This window comes from Lichenostomus cassidix, chromosome 2 (assembly GCF_008360975.1).
Source record: "Lichenostomus cassidix isolate B80296 chromosome 2, HeHo_3.0, whole genome shotgun sequence".
In the NCBI taxonomy this organism is placed as follows: domain Eukaryota; kingdom Metazoa; phylum Chordata; class Aves; order Passeriformes; family Meliphagidae; genus Lichenostomus; species Lichenostomus cassidix.
Genome location: NC_139482.1, coordinates 104,975,134 through 104,994,728, shown reverse-complemented (window position 1 = coordinate 104,994,728; position 19,595 = coordinate 104,975,134). Strand labels below are relative to the sequence as shown.

Below are 19,595 nucleotides of genomic sequence, written 5' to 3'. Positions count from 1 at the left end.
GTGGGAAGGTGCAATCATCTCTTAGCAAACCACTCCTCACTGCTTCCACAGAAGTCTCATGCTGTGAGCTCTGTATTGGAGGAGGCTGGAGCAATTAGCTGAAGTTTGTGTCATTTAGATATGTTACAAACAATCCCAAAGAAGCCATTGCCTGTTAATAGGTATTTTAGGAAAATGATTGGTAAGTACTTTTCTGCGTGTTTGTATGTGCTGGAGTCTGTGTAAATCACACTAATGTTCATATTGTCACATATATGATTTAAAGTTGTGGGTCTCTGGAGTGATGGGTAAAGGTAGTGAGAGAAGATCCTAGAAATGAGGGCTCTGCAGGGAGCTGAATGCCAGGAGAGGGTGAGGATCCTTTGGCAATTCCACCATTGGCTTATTAATAAGCAGCTCTATGTCCCAGAGGGAGACAAAACTAAACCCCTTGTCATGTACAGATGAGAGACAGAATAATTTTACATACTGTCACTGGTGGAAAAGAGTCTGTGGTTTTCAATTTTTTTTAAACTTTTATTTATTTTTTTAGAAAAGGAATAAACTCTGCATGGTAGAGTGTACGGTATATAATTTCAAAACAGAACAAGATATATGGAATGGATTATTTTCCCAAACTATTTAAAGTTGAACCTAAAATCATTTGTAAATCAACACTCATTGCCATATAAGACAAAGGAAAACAATCAACATGTTTTTTGTTTGGTACAGATTTTCTCTACCACTTCAGCCTGAATTTTCCCAGGGTTGGGCAGAAAAGGGGGGCAAATCCTGCCCATTGTCCTAATCATAATTGTACTGACCAAGCTTTGTGCTCTGAGATCTAGCAACATATGGCTTTATATACGTTCTTAAGTGAACAGTGCAACATCATCACCATCTTAAGTGTTTATTCCACATTCAAACTGTAACTGAACATCACTCTGAAACCCTTTTCCGCCCCCAAAACAACAGTGATAACAATGAAAAGCAGAAAGTCTCCAGCAATCAGATTTCTTCCCAGAAATCTGTGTAAACTGTAGATCAGGGTTGGGTAGCAGCACAGAAGACAAAAGATGTGACAGCATGATTCAATAGCGTCTCTAAAGACTACTGTAAGACTGTCATTCTTTAGTCTGCATCTTGCAATCACAATTTGCTTTTTCCCTGCAATGCTAAAAAGCAATATAAGAAAAAAATCAGACTCAAAAGCAAAAGGTAGAAGCCTTCACGGAGAGGTAAAGCTTCTGCTTAGCCTTGAGTGGTCGCTATTAGAAACAGATCTCTGCAATCAGAAACAAACCTTGAACGTATATACACAATTTGGGTGGAAAGGGATACAGCCAAGGGTGGAAGCCCTCCTAGCAGACCCACAGACTGTTTTGGCTTGTAGGTCCACACTACACCACCTTTTTGGTCTGAATAAACCAGTAGGCAGCCACAGGCTCCAGGTGCGCTCCAGGCTCTTGGTTCCACTGTTCCTTGGCTGTGTGGGGGCCAGGAGAAGGAGGAGGCAGTAAGAGTGCTGTCAAGGACCCCCTCCCCTCACTTTGCAGCTGGCTGAGTGATGTGTGGGTTGCAGCGACATGGGATGTTACACTGGGAAGGTTTAAGTGCACACTTTTCTCTTTACCCCCTCCTTCCCAATCCTGTTGGAATGTATCTATACCAGTAATCAGGTAAGTATTAATAATAACTGTAAGCTAGCATAGTCACCCTCCCCCTTAGAATGGGGGGAGAGCAATAGCATCAAACAAATTCCCATTTGTCCTGACATATGTAACCTTTCCAGATCCTGTAGAGCAATTGTATGCAGGCTTTTTTCATACTAGAATTTAAAGGAGTCAAAGCTGGTAAAGAAACTGGATGTTTCCTGGCCTAACTGAAGGAAATAATAAAACTGATTAAAGTAAGAGCGAAAGAAAGTAAGCATTAGTGTGTTTGCATCCTCTGGTATGTCCCACTTCTCTACATTCTGCTCACAAGCCCTTTCCATAGTCTGAGCAAGCACTCCCAAACTTAGAGAGGTAAGGCTTCAGCTGAAATCTCACAGTTGAGACTACAATTTATTTTATGTGATTACCACAAAAGTAATTACTTTAGCAGATCCATGTGGGGCATGTTGAGGGCAAGGCTTGTTAAGTGAACCAGCACAGGAGAAGATTGGACAGGGATGGAATCCCACATGGTAACAGCAATTGTACAATGTCCATCAGCATGGCATTAGCTTAGTGTGGATACAGCATCAGGAGCTGGGATAAAGCCTTTAAGCTTTCTGGGTGTCCAGTCAGAACCAGGGAAGCTGCAAGAAGTTTTACCATAAAACTCCAGTACTGCAATGTCTAAAGGAACTGGATCTCATTGGGCATGGATTTTAGGCTTTGCACAGTCAATCCTAATTAAAACCCCAAAACTTTAATGGCTGATGTCCCTGCTGTTGGAGCCTTAAGACACCCTTTATACTGCTGAGCCCTACTCTTTTTTTTTTAATAAAACACTGTTTTAAGATAGAGCACAATAAATGTGCTTATTACGCACTCTAACATAGAGCACAGAAATACAACACTACAGAGTGCAAGTCTAACCATCTCCACAGTGGGAAAAGTGCGAAGGTTAAAAATATGCATGTGGCTTAACACAAGATATTTTTAAAAAACATGACATGGAAATCTTATACTAATGCTTTCATCTTTACCACAAACATGACTGAAAACTTAAGGTCAGTTGCTGATCCTTCTGTCGCAGTAGTAGTAGTGTAATCCTTTCAAAGGTACAATGTTGGAAAGATCAGAGATTAAAAAAACCCAAGCGTCCAAAAATGATCCCATTTACCACTTTTCCAGTAGTTATGTTTTTCAAGAAGTAAACGTGTAAGGTCACCTTGATCTTCACCATCAGTAACTGATACACTTGGAAACAGCTAAGCCAGCCACCTGGACTGAGATCAGTTCGGTGTCGCACACGCACACACACACGGATACACACACAAATACCCCACAGGAAAAAGTGCACTTTCAATTGCTGATACAAAAATAGATTGGCACATTCTTTTTGACACAGTGAAGATATCTTCTTTAAAAGCTTTTTCACTTTAAGAAGTCCTCTTGGAATTTGCAGCAGGTCTGTAGAAAAAGCTCTACGAGAATGCACTCAGTGGGCTTCCAGGGTTTGTGTGATGGAGAGAGGGGTGGTCATGGAGGCTGCCCTTCTAACTTTTGCCTACTTTTATAGCTGTAGTCCCTACAGCTAGGGTCAGTTGCCACCCAGTTTCAGCATGTGAACTATTTACCAACAGCTCAGTCTTCACCTGCTTTGAGAAAGTAATGATACATAAATTCATCAAAGCTGAGAGTCGATGCAGTCTTTCCCGTATGTAGCCGGAAAAACTGTTTTGGGGGGGAGAGAGAGTGAAGTGTTAGGAGTCTGATTTTGCATTTCCAGTAGTAACTGCGGCTCGGGAGAGCCAAGCGGGAACAGTCAGGAGCTCTTTCCCCGCAGGGCAGCCAGCGCTAGGAGTTCTGCACCAAGCGTCTGTAGTGCGGCATCACTTCGTGCTCGGGAAGGTGCAGAGCAAACTCCAAGGCCACCAGCACCGGGAACTCGAAGGCGATCAGCTCTCGCCTGTTCAGCCGGAACTTCTCTTCCAGTTTCTGCAACCACAGCCAAGGGGAAAAAAGTAAATAAAAAAAAAATGGAATGAGGGTTTGCCTTTCTAGTGCTTTCCCACAAATGACATTACTCAAAACATGCATGCTGCCGTCATTAAACTTCCATCCTGATCAACTTGTAGGTTTAGAAAATCAGAGCAGGGTGAACTGGATGTACTGATTCCTTACTGTGAAGGTGAACTCATAAAGCTCAGCCAGCCTTGCTATTTCTGACACATTCGTCATTTCACTCATTCCACTGCCAGCAGATACATATTCTAATGATCACAGTGATTACCACTGCAGCAACAGGAAATTCCAGGCTTCATGCAAACATCAAAATCACTTGTGTAATGGAAGACATGCATCTTGTAATTGTCCATAAATTTCCTGCACTGCTTGAAATCACTAATTTTTCATTCAGCATTAGACTGTGCTGCAATGCCCTTTGGGGAAATTATTTTTGCCATAATTTGATCCTAATACCTCAGAGGCAGAAGGTGTCATCCACAGCAACCATAAGAACAGTGACTAATAGCAACTGCTATCCTTAAGGAGGATGGGTTTTAGAGTTGGCTTTTTGCTGTAATGTACTAAACCTCCCATATGCACTGCTGTTTTTGCTGGATTTGGATGCTACAAGTAGGCAACCAGTTGTTCAGGAGTATTTCCCTCCTCATCCTCTTATGATCTCTCTGGCTTGCTACTTCTCTGCCCTTGGGTCTACTGCAAAGTTCAATGTGTCTTATGGAAGGACCAATGTTTCAAGATAGCAAGAGAGGCCGATCTTCCCATTCCCACTTGGCTGATTTTTTTGGTGATTTTTCAGAGGTCTTTCTAACAAACTGACTGTCAGCCCAGCTCTGTGACTGTGGGAGGAGGGCATGAGTCCAGTCCTGCCCCTCGTCCACATTCCCATGTCTCTCCTGCTGAGTGAGCTGGTTGTAGCCACATACCCAGACACCTGCCTAACTTTCTGCAGCATTAAATCAGATGGGTACCTCAGTGCTTGCAGGAGATTATGGCATAACACTCCCCCAGGTTAACTCTTTCACATGGGGCGGGTGGAAGACCAAACACATCTACAAAAAACATCTGGAGTGAGGTGCTCTAATGGCAACACCTCTTTAGGTTTTTTTGTCCAAAAGCTGAACTTGATAGAAGAAATACAAATGTCTATTGGACTCCATCAGAAATTAGTATCTGCATTTAATTCTCAAAGGAGAATCCTTACTGACATTCTTGAAAACATAATTAAAAGCAAAATTAATTTCCTGAGGGTTCACTTTTGCCTTGTATTGACAGAATGGTAGTCAGATACATCTCAAACCTCACAGTATCTGACACCAGGGCCTTCTATCCCACCAAACAAGCTTCCCACGCCTCTGCAGTAACATTGATCACTACTACTTCCCCAAAAACATGTAACAAAAAAAGGTATTTAGCTGGCTGTAGATCTGGAAGCCTAAAGGAGAGCATGTTCACTGACAAACACGCTTGCACAGACCACACACCAGCACTTCATGTAGATGGAACACTGGAAACCTACGGATACGTACATCTATAAGATGCTTGACTTCATGTTTTCTGAGGTCACTGCCAATTTTGGCTGCTAAAAGAACACAAGCTCCAGCACAAAGCTTTCTATTCTGCTTGTTCAGCTTCCCCTTGAGAGCGAGCTTCTCAAAGTAGACAAAGGCCATGGCCACTGTGGGCTCTTCAAAACCACATTCTTCTTGAGCAAGCTTGCGCATCTCTCTCTTCAAGCTGAGTAAAGAGACCAGACAAGTACACTGTGAGCTGAGTTTTAAAGCATGTCCCATTCTGCCCCAAAAGCCATGCTTTCAGAGATTCCTTAGTCAAATGGAGGAGAAAACATAATTTACTGGGCAGGTATCTTTATGCTGTTTTGGGGGCACATTTCATGGCACATTTTTACCTCACCCTTCCCCCTCAGTGCCCCCAACAGATAGTTGTGCCAAGCTGTAAAAGCAACTGAAAAGCTCTGACATTTTTAGCAATAGCATTTCACCAGAGGTCCTATGCTGCATACCATTTGTTTAGTAACAACGTTTTGATTACTGGTGCTCTGCATGCAGATTTGCTGCTGGTTATGGTTAGTCAAATCCAAACTGACAGTTCTGTCCATGTACTGCAGCACTCTCTGGCTACACAGCAACGTGGCTTAGTATCCTTCTGGCCACTAGGGTCAAATGAAATTATCATTACTCCAGTGGAGCAATATGTCTAGCCTGCTGCACTGGAAACAGAGATGGAATATTACAACTTTGCTGTGAAGCCAACTACGCTTTTTGCTTCTGGCCAAGGCACAAAAGTCAGCAGTTCTCTTTCTTCAGGCTCTTTTTATGCTAAGTGCCATGAGCTTGGAGACTCTGTTGTGTTATTTTTCAGGGTATTTTAATATAGTGCATGCCCAGCTCCCATCCTCATCTTGTGAGATGCTGTGTCGGACATCTGACCAGTGTGTGTTTACACATTCCTCTATCCTGTTTACTCCTCCCAGTAATCAAAGCAATCATCTGACTTACTCTGCACCTCTGCTGGTCACTGCTCCTGAAAGATCAATCAGCGCTGTGCTTCCCCTAATGTACAGCAGGAATTGCACTGAAATGTGAGACAGCTGCAGCCTTACTGAGCTTTGCAACATACCTTCTTATTTTACTGAGGGTTAGCTTGATGTGAGGGAACTTCTCCTTAAAGGTCTCATTCATGTCCTTCTTGAGATCTGATGGCTTCACATAGTCTATGACCGTGGTCTGTAACACATGTCAAGAGAGAATTACTCTTGTAACAAAGAAGATCCCTTGACTCCCAGAAGCAAGGAAAGCAAGGAATACCAAACAAGTGCCAGTCAGTCCCAATGCTTTCAGCAGACAGGAAAACTAAGGCTGAATTAAGACAACTATTTGTTTGTGACTGACAAAACAAGTGACCTGTTCAGCAGAAACCTTGAACAATACATACCTCATTAGCATCCTCCAAGTATTGCTAAGAGTGAGTTTAAGATTAATGTGGCTAGATGAAACCTACCTGAGAAGTCTTGTAAAACCAAAAAACCCCATCACAACAACTGATTTGATGACCAGATTTTGGTGTATATCTCCATGTGGTTCTAACACACATGGTTTCTTTCAAATTGATTCTCCCAAGACACCACTGGTACAAACTCTTGACTGCTGTAGCATCCATTTACGATCAAATAAGTAACTAGCCCACATGGGAGGTTGCTCAGCAGAGTGGAAGGCAGTAATGCTGTTGTAAGTTAGGCAGTCAGGGGCCAAAAGAGTCAGGACAACATTCAAAGTGCACAATCTATTTCCTCTGAGCTTCCTACTGCTTTTTGTTACAACCTAAGGAATCTCCCCAAGTTGCAGGGGGCTCTCCTGGCCAACACAGAACCTGCATCTGTGGGTGCCCAGCACTTCTCTCATGCCCTTTGTCTGTTCAGGTAGCACTTTGCCTAAATCTCTGTCACCATTCACTTGGCCAAAATCTATCAGCTCAACAACAAACCAACCAATTGGCACTTTTGGGAATGTACCAATTCTCTTCCACACTTTTACAGTTCTGCCTGTTGAACAGAAGTGGAGAAGAGCCCCAGCTTGGCCACCTGGGAGACAGCCTGGTCCCCAGGTATCCAGCTCCCTGCCAGATTCAAGGGTGTAAGAGAGCAGCGGGGTACAATGCAGTGCATTCTCCTGCTTGTAAAATAATATTTCCCTTCTAATTTCTGGTTCTGATTAACCTGTGTTTTGGCAAAAGGCTGTCAACACCAAACAACAAGAGGTGGAAAGAGGCAGGCAAAACCCTTGCTGCATGTTATGCCTTTACAGAAGGTGGAGGTTTGCTGTAATATATCCTCATGGGACTCCAAATCAGCCAAAAAGACTGACTACATATTCTTTCAGGCTTTTTTCAATCATTTAATATAGTACATGGAAGGGCTTGAGGAAGACAAGTGCAACTGCACTAGAGAGAAAGCAGACAATTCCCTTCATCCAGTCATGTTCTCTGGTTCCAAAATAAGCATGAAGGAGAGTGAAACACACCTAACTTTTCTTGCACTTTATTTAGGAGATAGGGTACTGAATTATTAAGAATTATAGGAAGTTAAAACAGAGTAAAGCATGTGTTCCCCTGAATAGTGCCCAGCAGTACTTGAGGCAAACATACTGCAACAGAGAGGAAAATACCAAGTTTTTGCCATGGGTATTGTTATGGCCATGCATATATTTTAAAACATGGACCATTCTGCCACATCAACACTCGTCAGCCATCCCTGCTGCCCTGCACGTGTATGGATAAGCTTGAGTGCAGGTTCAGGCAGACAGTGCAGTGCCCCTGAGGTTAAAAATTCATAAGCTACCTTGATGCTAAAGTAGGCAATGTGCTGCCACACCTGAATAAAAGGAAGAGGAAAAGACAGGGAGGAGAAACCTTGCCCTACCCAGGATTGGTGGGAAAGGCTTCAATGGAATGTGTGGGCCTGCCTGGTTTTAATCCTGCTGAGGTTGGAAGGATGTGTGCACACACCATGCAGCTGTGGCTCTTCTCTGCAGACAGCTTCTCATGTGCTTCGTCTCACCTGGCAGGGCTCAGCCCTCTAAAACAGAAGAATTAAGACCTTAATGACTACTCCTTTCCTTTCTTTCCCTAGAATGTTGCTACCTGCCTGCCTACTCCTTGGTATTGTTGCCAAAGTATCATCATCAAGTTGTGTGCTGCTGACATACAGATATGCTGGGAGTTTTATGTGTGAAGAGGCTTCCTCTTGGTACTGCTACAAGAGGACAGTGAAACAAGGCACATCTAATTTGGGATACAGAAACATGGGTCCATGCTGCTCTTGCTTACCAAGTCAAGACACTAAGCACATACATGCTATCAAATTAAAAGATGGTTTTAGTTATTACCAGTGCTTTCTGGTTGTCTTGGGCAATCCTAGACATAGTGAGCTCAGTGTTATTGTGCAAAGCTACTTGACACCTTATTTCGTGCTCCACTACAAACCTAACTGCCCACTGTTTGTTCTTCATTACCACAGAGCTCATTGTTTTACCTTAATTAACTTGTCTGTAGCTCTCTCCAGTTTATTTTCTTCCCTTGCTCATGCGCACAACAGAAACCACTTCCCAACAGAAAGGGCACAGAGCCTGTCCATCCTCCAGGCTCAGCTGAAGGGCTGCACAGAAGCTGTGCCAGACAGCAAGTTTCAGCTGCTTTCACCTCTAACAAGTGGGTGTCAGGGTGACCCCAGCTCTGGGGGTGACTGTGCAGAGGGGGAGCAAACCCTGGACTCTGCCACAGCAGCAGCAGCCCCCTGGGTGCACCTTTCCCCATGGCTGCTCTGCAGGCACTGACTTGTTTTACCTGGGATTCCTCCAGCCTGTGGGAGGTTTGCCAAAATCCAGCTAAATTCTCTTTGGAAGGAGAAAAGCTCTTTTTAAAAATTTCATTTAAAGCAAAGTACTCAGAGGCTTGAGACTAAGCAGACAGCTTAAGGCTGAAAACAGTAAAGAGGTACGGTTATTTTTAAACACAGAGATTTGTCAATTTTGTCCTGTTGATAAGGATCTCCCTCTCTCCAAGTCTGAATACTGCCGCTTCCTGCGAGACAAGAGTCTCTACGATATAAATCACAATAATGAAATCCAGATGAAAGCTGGTGTGTGCTGGTTTTGATTCATGTAACAGGATAACGGCAGCATGTTTGAACACACTGGCTCTAAGGCAGCTGTCTCATCTTGTCAGTGCCATGCTGGAGAGCTCAGCTAACTGCCCTTATTCTCAAGAAAAGGATTTGTGCAAGTTCTTTTTTTCCCTCTTGATTTATTTTTTCTGTTGTAGCTGCTGCAGATGCCAGACTTTAAGCAATGGGATGCTGCTTGCCCAGCTGGTGCCTTCAGACATGCATCCTGTGCATGCAGGACTCTGCCCAGCAGTGAGGCAAGCAGAAAAAAAACCCCAAAGAATATCTGTTGAGAGTTAATTTAAAATCAATGTTGAATGAGCATCTGTTGAGTGATTGAATCAGTTACACCTTCAAACGGTTTCTGATCAGGCACCTGAGTACCTCTCTTGCTGGGGCACAGCACTTGTGGCTACACAGAAATCTTGGTCCCCAGCCCTGCTCCTGCCCAGGGCACCTCATGCACCAAACAGCTTGGGACTGAGCAGCAAGCCCTCGCTGCTGCCCCTGCCCACGAGTAAGAGAGTGGAGGAAAGCTCTGGGGTGGTCGAGTGACCCACAGGAACCAACTGGGATCTGACAGGGGAGGGCTTGGACACAATGTCATCCTTCTCTGCCTGCTCTCTGCTCAGCGTTTAGACTTCTCTTCTGTTTGAGGCCATGTCATTGCACTCTAGTTGCCTGTGTGTCCCCAACGAAGCTGTCATGTGAAGAAAAACACATGACTGTCTGTCCAGGGCAATTCTGGTATTGCCTGTGTCAGGGCTCTGTTCAGTACTGATGCTCCAAATTTTATGAAGAGTTTGCAAATATTTCCCTATAAGGAGCACAGCTTTTGTCTATCCAAACATGCTTTCTCATACATAATATTATTCCTTACCAGGCAGGCACTCTGTACTCCCAGAGCTGTCAGACACACGAGCAAGGCACTGGGAACTACTAAACTGTCTCTCTCATACTCTAATCTCCAATGTTTTTAACTTCTGTCATCCAGAACCGTCTGTCTTGTTTCTCACAGCTTATTTGCAGGGAACACATCTCAGTTCAGCATTCAGCAATACTCCTTGGTGGGCTCTGTTACATTCTCTGTATACAAATCTGTGTATGTATATTTTACTTTGGCGATGGAAGTTGCACAAGACAAATGAAAGCCTTGATATATGGTAGCTGACAGATGCCTGGACAGCATGATAAACGCTTCGGCCCAAGTCTCTACTCTGCACACTTTCTGCATGGCTGGCAGTTTTGAACTTGGAGCTCAGCTTGTGTGTTATTCACAAGCGTTTTCAAGCAGCTGCTTTCTCATAGGAAAGCTGTATATATAGTTTCATAAATATGGGAGGAGAGAGGATGCCTGAAACGGCTGGGAAGACTGGCAGGATGAAATATTGTTGAAAATAAATCCTACTTTGGCATGCAACCAGTAAAAGATGATCTAGCCTTGGAAGCCTCTATCTCTTAGCTTAAGAAGGATAAAATCAGAATAAAAGAGGTGAATAAAATGAAAGATATATATGACAGGCTCTCTTCAGCTGTTGTTACTGTGCACCCCTGATAAATCTACTTCACAGAGAGCAGACAGAAGGCTGATACCTTAAAACAGACTTTTGGTAGATCACTGATAAGTTCTCAGCCACACAAGAGGTGAAAAGAAGTCAATGACTCTGCACTCTCTGACTATTTTAATGCATCCCATAGGCAACCAGCTATGTACCTATCAACTGCCAGTAACCTAATTCATACACTTATGGCTTATGATGCACATATATGCAGAATCCCGATAGAGAAGAGACTTTAAATTGTGACGGAAAATGGGAGTGATACCGAATTATAATTAAAATTCTAAAAAAGGAAAAGATGGACTAAAATAAGATGTTTCTGTTGCTACAAAGTTATTAACATTCAAGGACCTTAAACTGAAAGATTTTGAATTTCACAAGGCAAATCTCAAAACCGCCTCTTTGAAATTAAATACATGGAAGGACAGCAATTTATTTTATATTGGTAACCCTCTGGAATTATTCTCAATTAATAGAGTGTGTCACTGTTACAAAATAGTTGTTTATTGGAGTCTCAGCCAAATATAGCATCAAATGCACAGAGCACGGGGTTTAATTATGATTATCTACCACTGCAATCCTCTGCTCCCTGAGACTTTTGGGTACAAGGTCAGCAGCTGATAAAAAAGCAGTATGGAGATACTTAATATACAACAACGGAAGTGGCTTGAAGAATAGGGTGACAGCACTGAAGGACGCTGGCTGTAGTCGAGTCTTCCTGACCTTGGTGCTCCTTGTGAAAGACAGAACGGGGGAGAGAGAGACCAAAAGTATTATATCATCATGCAGGGCTTTTGTTAGACCAAAGGGCTAGGGCAGCAAGCAGTTCTAATTTTAAAATCACACTGGAGGACTAATATTAAATAACGCAGCCCGGCTGTGCCCGGCGCTAACGCAGTACCTGGCAAGTGCAGGCTGACAGAGAGCCACGGTAACAGCTCTGCAGACTTTTGTGACAAACTTTTTTTTATTAGTGGTATGGAGATGTCAACTGATTTTTATATAATTAAACCAACACACTGAAATCGTAGTTCAGTACCCACACATAATTCCACATGTATCCCTTGAGCACAGATAGATGGATATTTCAGAGATGCTACTACAGAGGGGTCACTTAAAGTCAATCTGCTGCTGATCTGAGCTTTTCTTTTTTTGCTGCAAGTTTTGGCAGCACACAGTGACCAGCTAACGTGCTCCTGTGTTTCTGTGTTAACCAACAAAAGCAGTACTGCAGGGTCAGCCTCAAGACTGTTTTCTACTTTGGCACAGAAGGAGTTCCTGCTGGAAAGAATGCAGAGAGAGCAGGGAGGCATTGATGAGCCTGTAAGCACGCTAGTCAACATGAGATTCGAGGAAAGAAATTAATGCTCAGTCTGGTAGATAAAGTTCCTGTTCTAGAGAGATTTAAGAATCTGCACAAATTCCTGTTTTAGCAGTATCAGCCAGGAAGACATCTGTTAACCATGACATGATGTTTCCCTTCCCTCCCCACCCCCCAGCATGAATTTTTTCTACCTCTTACTGTTTATATTGTGGCAGAGATTGCAGACTCTCCTACAAAGACAACACAAAATGAAATAATTTCTCCAGGGCAGAACAGAGTTTAAATACAACTAAGACAATTAACAGAAGCCATAGAGTTTGTGTTGAGAAAGTGTTGAAGAATACTTTCAGAATTGTCCCCTGACAGACAATTTGTGGGTATTACGTTTAGAAATGTGACAGGGAAGTGTATGCTGTTTTAAGCCTGGGACTTCACTACAAAAAAAAAAGAAAAAAAAAGACCAAACCAAAAGCACTTCTCCTTCCCCACAGCTATCTTCGAGGAGGAAGCTCAGCTCTTCTTTGAAAACAGCTGAGGACGTCTAGCTAGCACTTCTCTCCAAGAGTCATGGTTAATTCAGCTCAGTAAAATTAAAAAGACTATAAAGTCAATGTCAGTGATGATAAAGTAGGGTCCCACAAAAATCGAGCACATAAGAGTGCTAGTTGCACATATTTCTGAGTAAACTCCAAGCTGGACCACACATTTTGTCTGTCTTATGCCTCGGGATAAAGCCTGCAGTGTTTACTGCTGCAGCATTCACACAGCCCTCAACAGACCTTTCCCAGCAGAGAAATCCTGGCCTGCAAAGCACAAGTCAGGCTCATGGGAGTAATGTCAGTGCATGCAGCTCTATCCTGCAGGCAGTGCTGCAGCTCAGCATCCACTACTCTTCCACACCTTCCCCCCATTAATTGCTCTGACATCCACAAGGAGGGGTGAGGGGAATATCTACAAGCTTGCAGCTGTCAAGCATTAATGCCAAATGCTGGCCAAGTAACGAAACTTTAATTACAAGCTGCAGCTCTCCACACACAACAAAATGCTGGGTGCTGACATCAGAGCTGCTCTCAGCTGCTCAATGCTTGTGAGAGGCAGCAATTACAGCCCCATTCTGCTCAGAACCAGCGGCTGCTCCCAGCCTCTGTGCTCATTTGGCACAGGGCTGGCACTGCTGCAGTGGCTGTGCATGCTCAGGAAAAGAACACAGGTTTCTCGCTGGCCCCAGACTGCAATTTGCTTTAATTGCAGTGTGCACTGATTTTTATATTTGGGGAGGAAGAAAACGACTTGAAATCATAAGCCTATTATGCTCCTGCTCACACTGATGGGAACTCCAGGAAGAGGGAGAAGGAATGCCAGCAGAGTCAGGAAAGTCTAAAACAGATGTGAATAAAGTTTCCTACATAGCCAATATGTGCATAGAGCTGGTGGTCTTTTATTCACCAGCTCTATGCACAAGCCCTCTTTTGCCCAAGCTGCAAAATCCTATTTAACCTGCAAACTTCCAGGACACTCCAGCACTACCTTTTCTCCTTTCTCTTGGCTGAAGGAAGCACCAGCACCTTGTGAAATCTTTCAGCTGAGCACCAAAGAACAACCACCCACACCTCAGTTTCTTGCAAAGCTGTGCAGCTCCTGCATGGCATCACAGCTGTGCTGCTTCACCTGCAAAACCCCAGCCAAGAGAGCCTTTGGCACATGCCTGTGATTCCCCTCAACAAAAGAAACAGAGCACTTAATGTCCTTCAAGCCTTTCTTAGATTAGTGCCTGCCTTCAGAAACAGAGATAGGAGTCCCACAGACTCTCAGGCAGTGCTGAAGAAGTGATGTCTGGAAGACAAATTCAGGAAAAAACTCCCTCAACTGTCAAATAAGACATTATTCCAGACAGAGCAGTAATTAACCCCTAGAGAAAATTAAAAAGCAGGGAGATCTCTGTCAATGCAAATATATTCTAGATAAACAGTGACATTGATTTTAACAACTGTCCTTGAAGTCCATTTTCACCTTTAGGGCATCTAGCCATACCCCTGTCAAATCCCCAGAGCTCCTTTTTACAATAGAAGTACAAATAGAAGACTTTGAAATGCTGTAGTCAATCAGGATACAGTGAAGAATGGCACTGAACACCCACTCCTGGATGGAGAACTCCCTTGCAGGATCCCACCCTGGCCACCCCATTTTGACTCATTTAACCATTTCCATGACAACACCAAGTAAAAAAGGGGTCAAAGATCTCAGGTGATCCTAGGGGACTTGTACTGCCTGGCACACATTTGCAGCCTGAGGAAGGTCAGAAACACAGCCATGACTACTAGAGCTATGCTCCCTTTGGATGTTGGCTAACAATGTCTTTCTCCTTGAGGGAAGTCAGTTCCCTGTCCATGACAGTAACCATACCGAAACCTGACAAATATTTTCCCACACAGATGTAGCTGCTATAAAAGGTTGTCACTTTGTGGGTTGGCAGCCAAAAAATAACTTGCCAGCCCTTAAAGGAAAACTGGCAGCAAGTAAGCAGATGACATTCTGGACTTCCCATTTGAAAAATCAAGCATTAACACTGCCTTAGAACTCAATTAAGCCTCTGTGTGCAACAGACAGAACATTCCTGCTAGAAGGGAGATAATCTTCAATCTACATGAAACACTTAGAGCTTATTTTGAAGAAGGAGCACCCCAAGAGCCAAATTATCCCTGGGGTGAGGGGCAGATGAGAACATACAAAGGCTGTATCTTTACATACGTTAGCAGTTTCATAAATAAAGTCTTCTGTTCCAAATTTAAAAAGAACATGGACAACACTTTTGACCTCAGTGTTTCAAGTCCTACCATATCTGTATATAGGTAAGAGTAGTAGGTCACCACTTTGGGGAAAACAGAAGAAGAATCTTTTCCCCACTGCCTACTATTACTCTGGATGTGTAATCCAGATGGATACATGCTCACACGTGTACAACTGCAGTGCATCTTGCAACAGTCCTGCAGACCTGAAGCAACCAAAAAAAAGACTACAGAAGTCTCTCACCACAGAAAACACTGAGTTAGAGAATAGAGCAAGGAACAGTTACGTGTCTGTATTGTTAAGGGTTTGGATATGGTGAGAAATATACAGACTCTGCTCACAATTGCTGCAATTAAAGGAAGGACTATCCCACGGTGAAATAAATACCTGGGAAACAAAACTGTTCAGTGGGGTGAATGATTATCATCAAAACACAGCGTAGCTTCATGACTTCAGAAAAACCCCAATGGGCATCCTCCTATTTTGTAATAGATGCCAATTTGAGGAAGTGTAAGTTTTCCTCTGAATGCCAGAGAATGAGTGCATTGTTTGAACAAGCCTTTCATCTTAAGCATTTATGAAATACAGCAGTAATAAAAGTGTTTGCTTTTGTAATACCTCCACGAGTTTGTTTTAACATGTCTTGAGCATTAACTGTCATTTAGAACAAAGCATTCCAAACAGCTCTTATTAGTAGATTAAAAATAATAATAGTCTTCTTAAAATATGGCCACATGAAACCTACAAAATTTTGTTACCAGAATTTCTCTGTCCTACACCGAATCACTTACCATATATGAAGGAAATATTAAAACCCGCTTATGTTTGCCACATGGCCATTGAGGATCATCTAAAAGATTTGGGTCATATTCAACAAAGTCTCCCAGGTCACTACCTACAAAAGAACAGTTTAGATATAGAAGAAAGGAAGTCATTACATCAACAAATCTCTGGACTTAACAGAAGTGGCAAACAAGTTCACAGATAATGCACAATATTATCTCCATTCAAGATTGTTTAAAGAGATGAAAAATTGCTTTAAGTCTTGACAACTCTAAGCATTTCTATACTAATGTGATTTGCCAGGATATAGAGGACCTACAGCTTATGAATTACCTGGTAAACATGAATTTAGGACTTAGAGAACTGCAGAATTATATAAAGCTTCACAATGACTTTTATTCCCAGCAACAAGTTTTCATCTGTTGAAGCAAATGTTTTGATTTGTTTCATTTATCATGCCAGGATATCTTAAGCATATAGTGCTTTGGCTTATGTTTTGTGTCTGGTTTTGTAAACATAGCCCTTTCCAGCTTAATAAAGGTCACAAGTGGAATTTACACCTTCAGCTTATGACTACTATGTTGCCACTGTAAATTTTCCACAGCAAAGGAAGGGAAGGATAAGCCTGATGCAGGAGGAACAAACAATGCCACTGACAGGAGGAGGCACGCTGGGTGCCATCAGGGCTGTCAATATTACTGACTTGCTTGTTTATTTAACTTTCTATCCTCCACAAGAAAACTCTCTGAGAAAATACAGAATGAACTGTGTTTTGTCCACAAGATGAAACTGTATTTACTTAATTTAAGGTAAAGGGGGATTAGGACACATCAATCCTGTCTAATAACTGCTTACTATCAGGGTACCCAAGGATATTAAAACAAGCTACTTGAGAAGTTACCTGCATCAATGCTCCCCTGGGTGCTGTTAGCTCTTCCCAAAGAAAGGCTACGATGGCTTGCATTGCGAAATTGGGAGAAAGATGAGGTGGAATCTATCGTGTTTCTCCGAGTTCCCAGAGCATTGGTGGGAAACAGGAACTGTGTGTAAGAAACCGTCTACAAAAAATAGTCAGAATAGACAGACAGTTACTTTCAGCCCAGCTTGGATGCAGTGGGATATCTTTGGTGCATTCCAACTGGAAGCAAGAGAAGCCAAATTAATGGAGGATTTTCTGGATTTAGTAGCTAGGCACAGATGAATAAAAACCAGTCACCTACATTTGCTTCAGTGCTGTCAGTTTATCCATGCAAAAAATGCTTTTGCAAAGACATTAATTCTTCAGCAAAACAAACACATACACACACAAGCTCTAATGCAGTGGATTTACAAAATCAAGTAAGATTTAGGGTCAAATTTAAAGATATGTCAGTTTGGTCAGGCTTTTTCCAGTGGCCTTCTCTGTAGCACATTTCAGCAGCTTCTTTACTGAACTAGCATCATCTATATGGGTCCCTCAGCACACAGCTGCCAGAGGCAAATCACTTGAACATTGCTAAACTGAAGCACTTTCTCTGCTATTTGTCTTCCTTAGGACTTTGACTGGCAGAGTCTTATTGATGCAATAAGTGAGCTGCAGTTCACAGCAATGGTTGTGGGATATCATTTACTACCCCTCAACATGGACTAAGTGTGAATGAATAACTTGTGACAAAATTATTTTTAGAGTGCACTGATTCTCTGCTTGTACTTCTGGCCAAGAAAAAGCTATGCCTTGCTTCTCATTGGCTTATTTTCCAAAAATAACATTGCATTGAAGAAAAAAATGAGTTTGAGACTCTAGACTGGTTTATGACGAGGTCAGAACAGCTATCAAATAAAACATGTGAGCTTTCATTATTTATAAGCAGACATTCTCCTCAGGAATTTACAGCCTGTGGTCTGGCCTGACACCTGGTTAGGTGAGCACAACATGTGTAGCAGCATTGACCCAGGGCCTTTAAATCCATATATTATGGCAGACTGGGTAAACTGAACTGTAGAAAATAAATCAGACTTTCAGGAAGAAATGCTTTCTTTTATGATTAAAACTGTGTCTCCTCTATGACTTTCTTTAAAATGGATCACTTCCCTAAAGATTCATATTTGCTTATTCTATTCAAGTGAATGAACTTCTAGATTTTGAAAAACTCATCACATTTGTGCTACTGTCTTCCTGCTCTTTGGAAAAAGATAGTAAGCAAAATGTAATTAAATACAATTGAAAGCAAACAGAATTACATCTACAATTCTCACCAGAAATTATTTTTAAGCTCCTGACAATATACCCTGCAGTGATACCTCCTGCTAGAGCCAGGGGAAGGCTGTGTAATTCAGTAATACTTTACAGACTCACATATTGCCAGAGGCAAATTTCTTCAAGGATAAAGAGTTGTCTGCATTGACAGCTTGGGCAGTCCTCATGAATTTCTGCTAAGCTTATTTACAGTTGCACATACTGTGGTTTAACCACTGCATTACACTGCATGTTATATTTGCACTTGTTATTAGTTAAGCTATTTTTTCCCATGTTACATAAAATATAAGGGAGTAGGAACTGAAGCATCCCCACCTTCCCATCTGCTCCGAGCTCCACACCTTCAAGACCAATTATTTCTTTCAGACACACTCCAGTAGAATGGCACTGGCGTCCACCATCCAGCTTCATATCCCTGGGAAGCAGAAAGAAGAGCAGAAACAGCTCTTAGTACACGTGCTTTATTCACTTTCCACCACCCAATGCTGAAACAGGGTGCAGCATTAATTAAGACATGCCAATGCAAAGCACAGATCAGACAAATTTTCCTATGGGAAACGCTTGTGTTGTCTAAAACATATTATAGAGAAAACCACCACTTTGTTCCAGGTTGCAGCTCATACCCCACCTATGATGCAGAGCAAGGCTGCCCATCATTGGGTGCCTCTGACAGAACCTGGCACTGGGAAGGAACTGGAAGTCATATGCACTTCATGAGAGATACAATTCAGCCTCAACACTTGACTGCCATCTATCCAGCAGGCAGATGTTCCCAGTCCACATACTCACGTTCCCCTATGCGAAACAGAGGTAATTTCCCATGGAAGATTCCAGGAAGTATTCCTGCTCCTCCAAGAACACAAGAGAGTGGCCAAAGCCCAGTGACCCTCCTACTGGAGGCTAACAGGAGAAACCCAATTTTCCATGATCCTGGCATGGAAACCTGGGAATGTACTTTAGAAGGACCAACCCACCTGGCATCTTCCATTTGGAGATAAATGAGATGCCTGAGACAAGCAGGCTTTAGCCTCATGATCAAAATGTGAGCAAAGGTAAAAAAGACTAGCAGCAAATTTGTGCTTCACAAATGACAGCTGTATACAACTCCATAATATTTATCTTGCAATATTTTCCTGGCTGATGGCTGCTAAGGCCCAAGTATGTGCTCCAAACTTTGTGTGGGAGAGATGCTGACATGGAGGCCAGGAGAAGCCCTGAAGGCTCTTCACCCAATTGCAGGGCTGGGCTGTCTCCTGCTGTGACATACAATACACCCTCTTTCCTTGTCTTTCCTCTTCAACCTATCACACATTTTATTTCTCTGAAACACAGCTATCCTGAGTCCCCAGTAAGTCACGTACCTCCCTGCTGGAAAAATCCAGCCCATCTATCTGCTGGAAAACATACTTCAGTGACAAAGGAAAAGACTATATCAAGTTTCTAATCCCAACAAAGTCCTCTTAGTTTCTTGATTGGAGTTCACTTAGCAGTGTCATATTATCATTCTTGTTTCCTGATATCATGTTACTGAGGGGCTGAACAAATAATTATGTAAAAATAACCTCTGTCA

At 42.6% G+C, this 19,595-nt stretch overlaps 1 protein-coding gene across 2 annotated transcripts in view; it reads right to left on the bottom strand.

The window, feature by feature from the left end:
- Window positions 1–495: 495 nt before the first annotated feature.
- Window positions 496–19,595, bottom strand: part of CABLES1 (Cdk5 and Abl enzyme substrate 1) — a 73,257-nt gene continuing 54,157 nt past the window's right edge. For both annotated transcript variants that reach the window (XM_085052691.1, XM_085052690.1), the window contains 6 exons: window positions 18,341–18,440; window positions 16,691–16,847; window positions 15,798–15,901; window positions 6,297–6,403; window positions 5,186–5,393; window positions 496–3,629 (listed from right to left, as the gene is read on the bottom strand). In XM_085052691.1, coding sequence (XP_084908817.1) covers window positions 3,489–3,629; window positions 5,186–5,393; window positions 6,297–6,403; window positions 15,798–15,901; window positions 16,691–16,847; window positions 18,341–18,440 — 817 coding nt within the window. In that variant the 3' untranslated portion in view covers window positions 496–3,488. The remainder of the gene's footprint in view (window positions 3,630–5,185; window positions 5,394–6,296; window positions 6,404–15,797; window positions 15,902–16,690; window positions 16,848–18,340; window positions 18,441–19,595) is intronic.